This window comes from Ictalurus furcatus, chromosome 13 (genome assembly GCF_023375685.1).
Source record: "Ictalurus furcatus strain D&B chromosome 13, Billie_1.0, whole genome shotgun sequence".
Classification (NCBI taxonomy): Eukaryota; Metazoa; Chordata; class Actinopteri; order Siluriformes; family Ictaluridae; genus Ictalurus; species Ictalurus furcatus.
In genome coordinates this window covers 26,553,839-26,563,838 of record NC_071267.1, presented here as the reverse complement: position 1 = coordinate 26,563,838, position 10,000 = coordinate 26,553,839, and the positions used below count along the sequence as shown (strand labels likewise).

The window sequence follows — 10,000 nt, the reverse complement described above, 5'->3', positions numbered from 1 at the left end:
CCACTCTCTCTCACGGTCTCCTAACTCGGCTGTGTCTGTGCGTATTGTAGTGCCGTGTGTTAATCTGATAATCGGATCAGCAGCGATACAGTCCGCCTTAAACCGCTCTTCACACACACACACACCCACACACACACACCCACACACACCTTACCACTTAAACCCGATCGAACACAGGCCTAACTCACCTCTCATCGTCTGTCGTTTCCTTCTCTTTTCTTTATTTACGCTGCAGTGATTTTAACCAGCGGAAACAGTGGCTACATTTTTTTTGTGTGTTTTTTTTTTTTTTTTTTTTAAACAACAACAGATTTGAGAAATTTTAGTGAATGTTTTCTGATTTAGTCTGAGCGCGAGTGTCTGACAGTATCGTCTTATTGTGAGATAAGATGGTGTGTATCTGAACACACTCTCTCTCTCTCTCACACACACACACTTTCTCTCTCTCTCTCTCACTTACACACACACGCGCACGCACTCTCTCACTCACACTGTTGCAGAAGCAGTAAAAGTGTCAGAGTTGATCAGGTCTCTCATTAGCAGGAGAGCTCTTTAATAGCAGACGTGTAATCACTTCCAGGCCGAGCAGCACACTGTGTTATAATACACGGTTATATTCAATGTTTCAGCATGAACCTGTCGCGTCCACAATGTGTTTTCACCCACACACACACACACACACACACACAGTTCACAGACACATTTTCCATAATGCTTTCTCCGACCCCTTCATTTCAGCGCGTCTCATCCGAGCGTGTCAGAACTGCGATTCAAAACACTGACGTATCGGTAAATATCGATACGCTCCATCGTTCAGAGGCACCCCTCTTTAACCTACGGCTGTCTGCGCGAACGGAATGAGGACCAGAGCTTCCACTGAGATGTGGAAGATGAGACAAACACCTGCATCATCTAAACGGGATTCAAGGCATGAATTGTACTCGGAGCTCGATTAAAGCGAGGTGCTTGTATAACCCGTCGAGTCCCTCCAGGATTTCGAGATCGCAGAAACGGGCGCGGAATCGAGGGAACCGCGCCGTATTCGGAGGAGCTTGGGGTGTTCCAAAATTCCCGCAGATCTTCCGCAGAATCGGGCCGGGACGCGTCGTCGCGACGCTCGTTCGGTCGAAGCGGTCTTCGATTCACGTGCGTCGAACATGAGTACAGCTAGAAGGTCTCGTTTACCAACAAACATCGCTGCGAAAGAGCGCGCAGAACAATTTCGTGCGATCGCGATTCCCGCAAAAATAAAAAGCACGGAAATCTCGGCAACATTCTTTTTTAAAAAGCTGCAGCAAAATCGAGCGTTTTTGGCCGCAGGAATCAGAAAGAACTCCACAAAATAGTGCGTTTAAACTCGCTTGAAAGGTAAGAAGTCCTGCTTTGTCTCCTGCTGTCCGGCCAGGCGTGCTCTGACGTCACTCGGGTTTGAAGAGCGCGTCCAGATCCCAAGCAGGAACTCTGAGTACAGGGGGCGTTTTCTTTGCTTTCGGTCACGGCTGGTGTGTATTTGTGATTTGATCGATAGTTCTGTAATCTTCGCAGTCTCCATATCCTTCAAATCCTCACACACACACACACACACACACACACTACCCGTGTAAAACCCGAGAGCCAAAATCACGTCAATCTGTTACCGCTTCGATATTTTGTTTATTATTTCTAAATGAATTTTTCCGTCCTGGACGTCGCGTCCTTTCCATCGCGTCCCGGTGTTAGCACCGTTGCTAACAGGAATCCCATGACACCGACGTCACGGACATTTCCCTCGGCCGGAATCAAAAGACGTCGAGCAAAGCGGATCGTCTGCTCGGTTAAATAATCAGGTTTCAGCCGAGACACGATGGTGATCTCTCTAATAACGTGCGCACGTGTACGCGTGCGTTTATCCTGGCTCGGGGATTAATACGTGTCTAAACAGATAAGATCCTTATTGGTCTGGACGTTCGTTTGAAGCGGAGCCTCTGACGGACACGTCTCTTGCGTCGGAGGGAAAGCAGAGAGGAACACGGTGGGTTCTGTTTCACCGCGTCGTCCGGAGCCGGCGTCACACGACTTCTCGTGATGGTGAAGTTAAACGTGGCAAAAGGCTTTGGTTTAGATGAACGAGTGTTTCATTCACACTTAAAAACAGAGATACATCCAGGCCAAGGAACGCTCAGGGTCAGAACAAAGAAAGAGGAGAGAGAGAGAGAGAGAGAGAGAGACAGAGACAGAATGACAGAGAATGTAAAAAAAAACAAAGTTATTTAACTAATGGTTCTGAATTCAAAAATAATGTCTACATGCTGCATGAATGAGCGAGAGAGAGACAGAGAGAGAGAGAGAGAGAGAGAGAGAGAGAGAGAGAGAGAAATATAGGGACAGGGAGAGAGAGAGAGAGAGAAAGAGAGAGAGAAGGACAGAGAGCGAGACAGAGAGAAACAGAGAGAGAAAGAGAGAAATGAAGAGAGACAGAAAGACAGACAGAGAGAGAGATAGAGAAAAAGAGAGCAAAAGAGAGAGACAGAGAAACAGACAGAGAGCGAGACAGAGAGAAACACAGAGAGAGAGAGAGAGAGAGAGAGAGAGAGAGAGAGAGAAACAGACAGAGAGCGAGACAGAGAGAAACACAGAGAGAGAGAGAGAGAGAGAGAGAGAGAGAGAGAGACAGAGAAACAGACAGAGAGCGAGACAGAGAGAAACAGAGAGAGATAGAGAAACAGAGAGCGAGACAGAGAGAAACAGAGAGAGAGAGAGAGAGAGAGCGAGACAGAGAGAAACAGAGAGAGAGAGAGACAGAGAGAAACAGAGAGAGAGAGAGAGAGAGAGAGAGACAGAGAGAAACAGAGAGAGAGAGAGAGAGAGAGAGAGACAGAGAGAAACAGAGAGAGAGAGAGAAAGAGAGACAAAGAGAAAGAAGGCAAGAGCGAGAAAGAGAGAAATATATTCATCACTAAATAAAATGAAAGAAAGAGAGCGAGAGAGTGAGAAAAAGAAAGTGTGTGTGTGAAAGAGAGAGAGAAAGAGACAGAGAGAAGGACAGAGAGCGAGACAGAAACAGAGAGAGAGAAAGAGAGAAATGAAGAGAGAGACAGAGAAAAACAGACAGAGAGAGATATAGAGAAAAAGAGAGAGAAAGAGAGAGACAGAGAAACAGACAGAGAGCGAGACAGAGAGAAAGAGAGAGAGAGAGAGACAGAGAGAAAGAGAAACAGAGAGAGAGAGAAAGAGAGACAGAGAAAGAAAGCAAGACAAAGAGAGAAATATATTCATCACAAAATAAAATGAAAGAAAGAGCGAGAGACAGAGAGAGAGAGAAAGAGTGAGAAAAAGAGAGTGTGTGTGTGAAAGAGAGAGAGAGAGAAAAAGAGTGAGAAAAAGAGAGTGTGTGTGAGAAAGAGAGAAAGAGAGAGAGAAAGAGTGAGAAAAAGAGAGTGTGTGTGAGAAAGAGAGAGAGAGAGAAAGAGTGAGAAAAAGAGAGTGTGTGTGAAAGAGAGAGAGAGAGAAAGAGAGAGACAGAGAAACAGAGTGAGACAGAGAGAAACAGAGAGAGAGAGACACAAAGAGAAAGAAAGCGAGAAAAAGAGAGCGACAGAGAGAGAAATATATTCATCACAAAAAAATGAAAGAAAGAGAGCGAGAGACAGAGAGAGAGAGAGAAAGAGTGAGAAAAAGAGAGAGAGAGAAAAAGAGTGAGAAAAAGAGAGTGTGTGTGAGAAAGAGAGAGAGAAAGAGTGAGAAAAAGAGAGTGTGTGTGAGAAAGAGAGAGAGAGAGAAAGAGTGAGAAAAAGAGAGTGTGTGTGAAAGAGAAAGAGAGAGACAGAGAAACAGAGTGAGACAGAGAGAAACAGAGAGAGAGACACAAAGAGAAAGAAAGCGAGAAAAAGAGAGCGACAGAGAGAGAAATATATTCATCACAAAAAAATGAAAGAAAGAGAGCGAGAGACAGAGAGAGAGAGAGAAAGAGTGAGAAAAAGAGAAAGAGTGTGTGTGTGAAAGAGAGAGAGAGAGAAAAAGAGAAAGAGTGTGTGTGTGAAAGAGAGAGAGAGAGAAAAAGAGAAAGAGTGTGTGTGTGAAAGAGAGAGAGAGAGAGAGAGAGAGAAATACATTAATCACAAAATAAAATGCGAAACAAAGACAGGACAGAGAAACCCAGAAAGACAGGAACAATAATAGAGAGCAAAAAAGAAAAATAGAGGAGGATGGGGGGAAAAGAAAATACCGAGCAGGAAAAGCAGGAAGGTTCATCTCACGGGACAGAAAAACAAGCTGAAATAAAAACAGAGCAAACACACAGCAGACTGACGGCAGGGTCTTTTCCCCGTCAGCGCTGAGACTGTCCATGACACTGTCCTCCAAATTAGGAGAGTTAATTGAAAATATTTGCGTTAGCCTGACTGCAATAGCAGAGGCCTAATTGGGGCATCGTGATGAGAGAAAAACACTCGGAGCACACGTACGGTTTGTGATGAAGTCCATACGCCGTTTAATTCACCAAACTAAACCCAAGCAAGGCCTAGCACACGGTGCATCGCCATGACCCAGCGCTAAATAAAGACTAAAATAGTCCCCGCGATTGTATCCGTCAGAGGTAAAGCATACGGCATCGTGGACTTTCGCCTGGGAAAGGAGCAGAAACGGCTACCTCCTGCGCTACGTTATCGTTTACAGAGCAGAGAAAGATGAACAAATTCACCATGTCACCATTGACGTGCTGACTTTTCTGTAAGGAGATTTGCTTTATTTAATATTTAATGGAAGGAGTCTCCAGTGTCAGTGCCAGGTAACAGTCAGAGATAAAGCTGTAACTTTTCAGACATCTTCGGGACAGACGAGTTTATGCTTCGGGGGTTTCCGCCTTATATAAAAAAATAAATAAATAAGCAAACGTATGAATGGCTGTTTAAACTGAATCAAATCAGTTATACGATTTCTAATGAAATAAAAAGTGTTTAGTTATAAAGATGTTTGTATACAGGTTGTGAAGTTGGTGACGTCTTGGTGACGTCTTGTTATAAACACGTACAGTAGCGTAGCAGCACTTACCGAGCAGGGCGACGAGTCTGTGCTTGGCTCCGTGAGCTCTGCAGTACGGAGCGACTTCTTCGTAAGTGGGGACGTCAGCGGTGTCGTACCGCTCGCTCTTTTTACACTCGTACATGGACTTGTTTGTCTTCTTTCCTCTTTTGCTGAGACGGAAGCTCCTCCGTAAAACAGCTAAACAGATAGGAAAAGAGGTTCAAGGTTAGGAGTGCTGTCCACACGTCTAGTAACTATAATGATAACGAGTCTTTATTGGTCACGTATACGTTACAGCACAGTGAAATTCATTTTTTTTTTCCACTTATCCTGGAATGTTAAGAGGTTGGGGTCAGAGCGCAGGGTCAGCCATGATACGGCACAACTGGAGCAGAGAGGGGTAAGGGCCTTGCTCAAGGGCCCAACAGTGGCAGCTTGGCAGTGCTTGGGCTTGAACCCTCGACCTTCTGATCAGTAACCCAGAACCTGGCAGTGCTGGGGCTTGAACCCCGACCTTCCGATCAGTAACCCAGAACCTGGCAGTGCTCGGGCTTGAACCCCCGACCTTCCGATCTGTAATCCAGAACCTGTCAGTGCTGGGGCTTGAACCCCCGACCTTCCGATCAGTAACCCAGAACCTGGCAGTGCTGGGGCTTGGACCCCCGACCTTCCGATCAGTAACCCAGAACCTGGCAGTGCTGGGGCTTGAACCCCGACCTTCCGATCAGTAACCCAGAACCTGGCAGTGCTGGGGCTTGAACCCCGACCTTCCGATCAGTAACCCAGAACCTGGCAGTGCTGGGGCTTGAACCCCGACCTTCCGATCAGTAACCAACCCAGAGCCTTAATCTTCAAGGCACCACTGCCCCTCAAGCCATCACTGCCCCCCCCATCAACTATAAGATATCACTTCCCTTTCCTGAGTCTCTCCACAACGAGGCCAGCGCAGACCCATCTCTGCTTGTCTGTGCAAAATCCGACACCGCAATTAGCTTCTGCTTTTTCACATTCGCATATTTGTGTCTTTCTGAAGCAGACAGAATGAAATGGAGGGAAGAATCCTCAGGCTCTGGCGCTGCAGGAACGAGCCCGATCGGAGTCCTCCTAACAGGAGCCGTTACAGCTGATGGGTTTTCATGTGCCGGAGGTAATCGGCAATGCCACCACAAAAACTTCCTGTCTGATTATCCCGGAGAGCTACTCAATCCCGCTTTCTCAAACGACCGGCGCAGACCACGCTGAAAAACAGAAACCTACCCGTCATTTCTCACTCGTGACAGACGCTAGCTAGCACGAGCGCTCAACCAAACCAAAGACACCTAATATTCCACTGCTGCATCAATCGCTGCACTTTCGCACCAGCGTACGCGACTCCTTTTGTTTTCTTAAGCGATGAATAGACGCGCGGATATGATGTAAGATACCAGAGATTAAGCGAGTATGAAAATTATGGACTGAGGCAATGGGGGTAAGAGAGAAGTACCTGATTTATTGGTTATAATGGTTTCCGCAGTGCCCGCTACAGAGCTGCACAGATGTGTCACTGCAGAGAGAGCCATTCATTCCTTACAGCTTGTTCACTTAATAGGGTCACTTAATGATATGGTGGGATACAAATGAAACACGCCATAAGTCAAACCGACCCTGTACTACAAGTGTGTGTGTGTGTGCGCAAGTCCTTAGTATAAAATTACACTGGAACGACTTTCGTTTCACTCGAGTTAACCTGGAAGTTGCTGTGCTTGTGTCAGTCGAACCCATAATTTAATCAAACCTAATTCGTTTTGGAAAAACGATCTGCATTAATAAGCCAAAAACACAGAGTTCCGATTACCTTACATGCAAGGACAGTGTGTTCGAGTACATAATTGTGCCTTTTGGCCTATATGACGCACCGCCGGTTCTGGCGTGAAGAATCTTTGTTTCTCCACTTCAAGGCAGGTGCGTAGGTTCTCCATCACAGCCAGTCAGTACAAATTCCTGTTCTTCACTTGAAGGGACTTCATAAGTCCGACCTTTCAAAACCGTTTAAAGCCTTACAGACGTCTCGGTCCGGAGCCGCCAAAAACGCTGCCCTCCGTTTCAATGCGGATGAATAAATCAAGGCTTGGATTGAAAAGTTCTCCCTGCAAAGCCTCCTGTTCCTTAAATTAGATGGAAATGAATTCATTCCAGAATGAAAGGGGGGGGGGAGAGAGAGAGAGAGAAAAAAATATCTTTCGGTATTCTGGACGCTGGATACGCTTATGGAACATTAATTCCAATTTCGCTCTCTCTTTTTTCCCCCTCAGAAGAATGCATCTCGGTAAGACAAATCATCGCGAGGGACGACATGAAGCATACTGGCAAAGCGAGTCCATCCGAAATAGCTTCTACTACTAGTAACAGGTATAAATATGGAAAACAGACATGGGACAGAGCAACGTTTTCCAGTTTCTGGTGCTGAACATGGTGAATAATGGCTGGAACATGCAGACATGTCCACACCATGCTCCCAGACCTGCACCGCCTAATGGCTAGTTAATTGGCGCAATGGAACTTACAATTACTGACTAGCAGCTCACAAATCAAACCGACCCTTCCAGCGAGAGAAGGAAAGAAAAAAAACCCCTAAAAACACCAGCTTATTAAAGCCTCTAAATTCAGTGTAAATATAGAGTACACTTGCACACGAGCCACTGCTCCTCCCAAATTTCCAGAGTACGCTCAGAAGTCGCTGCTGCGGCCTGTATACGGAGAGGACCTCGAAAAGAAGGCCCTCAGACACTATAAATATTAACACGAGAGACCCGAAGGAAAGAAAATGACGCCAAGAGCGTAACTACAAGTCGTCGAGGTATTTGTTAAAAAGAAGGAACGATAAGAGCGAAGACGTGTAAATTAAGGATAAGAAAAGCCTTGGCAAAATTCTCAGGTCAAATTGGCATGACTTTCTCCTTTATCCCAACATCTCTTTAGACACAAGAGAGAAGAGAAATGCACACACACACGATGGAGTAAGACAAAGTGCTTTTTAGGACCATGTACCCCTAAGTAAAGCCATACCTGTCTGATTATAAATCAGAACACAGACGCATTGCATTTCTTTCTCAGCGTATGGAAACGTGGAACCAGACCCGTCCCTACAACCTAAATTTATTTTCTTGTCCCATGTTGTATCGATTTGTCCAAGTTACACGGGAACATGGATTTTCAAGTATTCCGCTTGTTTAGGCCTTGCAAGTTTTTCCAGGTGAAGAAAACAAACCTGGACACATTCGAGCGACTTTGTGCATTGTTGGAATTTTAGGGAAACTCTTGCGAGGGAGATTTTTTCCTTCTACGGGCATCGGCTTATCCCTTCCATGTCCCAACATAAAGGATAAAGGAGGACTCCTTGTTAAGTAAAGCATGAAGCACTGTGTGTGGTGCAGTTATAGAAAAAACAAACACCACCACCAGGTTGGTGTGAGTACGTTAACGGGACCTAAAAAAAACAACCCCTGTGGCTGTCATTTTACAGACAGATCACAAACCCGACCTCCTCTTTCCTGAAGATATTCCAGTGTCAGAAAACATACACGTACAGCTTTACCTCTGACACCGGAGACTCCTTCCATACAGGAAATAATGAACATTTTTAATCTGTTTATACGGAGCACTCGCTGTATAGGTCTCTCTGAACGAGCTGTTTCTATAGAAACGATGACGTATTAGAACGAGTGCATTTAACCGTGATTTGCAGCTGTGATACGGTCAGAGCTGCTGTAATAGAAAACTAACCAACACCTTCTGACCAATCACGATCCAGAGTTCAACTGGAATTGAAAAGAGACGTACGTATGGTGTATGGTTAACCCAAGCTCTCAGGCATGCATCATCCAGGATCTCTCACCCCCTCATTTACAGGCGTCTGCTGAAGATGTTACGGATAGCAGACAGGCCCCTGGAGGAGCATCAGGGAGACCCCCAGCATCAAACAGTTTCCGGAGGAACTCTCCATTTAGTGCACATACAGAGACCTCTGATCCCCAAGTGTGCGTGTTAACTGGATTCAAGATTATTGTATCCATATCCCTGAGGGACAACAATCTTTTATGCGTACCCCAACCCCAGTGACCACTTCCCATATCCTGCATTTATGAGCGACCCTATTTCCTGCAGCAGGACGAGGAAAGAGAAAGGGAAAAAAAAAGATATAAAAAAAGAATCGGATCACAATCACAGATGCTGATCTTTTTTTATTTTTTTATTCTTTTTTTCTTTTTTAAAAGGAAAACGACAACTATTTAGCAGCGCTATTTGAAATATGTATTGGACAGTACTCTGAATCAAGCTGTACTGTGTAGGAATTGGTGTCTGGGGAGCGACACTGTAGAAGCCGTTTTCCATTGAAGTGCATATGTGGAAAGTGCTTTTCTGCCCGAGCGATACAGGCTCGGTTACTCCCGCTCCCGTCGTCGAAGGAGAAAGAGACAGCTTGTGTCATGGAGCGGTATTTGTTTTTCCTCTCTGTCCTATCCCAGAGCTCGTCAGACAAAAGAATGTCAAGGCAGGAATGTTAGCTAATGCATCAGGGGAAACACACACAGACAGAGTTGTTGGGCTGCCAGCTGGGATCATTAGTACATTTATGCTTTGTGCGGCGCCAAATGGGATCATAGAGGAGGAGGGAGGCCAAAACTGCTACTCCGATTTTCCTCATCACGCACCTGCTCGATCCATCATACAACCGTGTGTGTGATCACACCTACATACATACACACACGGTCTCTGTTTATAATAACCCAGAGCATTATCTGACCTCCTCTGCTAGAAAGCTTCAGACACTTTACCAGCCCAGATCTGGTAAGAGGCAGTGGTGGCTCAATGGTTAAGGCTCTGGGTTACTGATTAAGAGAATGGGTTTCAAGCCCCAGCACCACCAAGCTGCCACTGTTGAGTCGGGGCCTTGCCCAAGGGCTCGAACCCTCGACGTTCTGATCAGTAACCCAGAGCCTTAACCGTTGAGCCACCACGT

The 10,000-nt window shown here is 45.8% G+C and overlaps 1 protein-coding gene across 2 annotated transcripts in view; it reads right to left on the bottom strand.

Annotated features, from left to right (window-relative positions):
• mpp7a (MAGUK p55 scaffold protein 7a) overlaps positions 1 to 10,000 on the bottom strand; it is a 127,181-nt gene that overhangs the window by 22,233 nt on the left and 94,948 nt on the right. The window contains exon 12 of one of the 2 annotated variants that reach the window (XM_053639309.1): positions 5,029 to 5,199. The exons of the other annotated variant lie outside the window; for it this stretch is intronic. Within the exon in view, the coding sequence (XP_053495284.1) occupies positions 5,029 to 5,199 (171 nt within the window). The remainder of the gene's footprint in view (positions 1 to 5,028; positions 5,200 to 10,000) is intronic. 2 annotated transcript variants of the gene reach the window in all.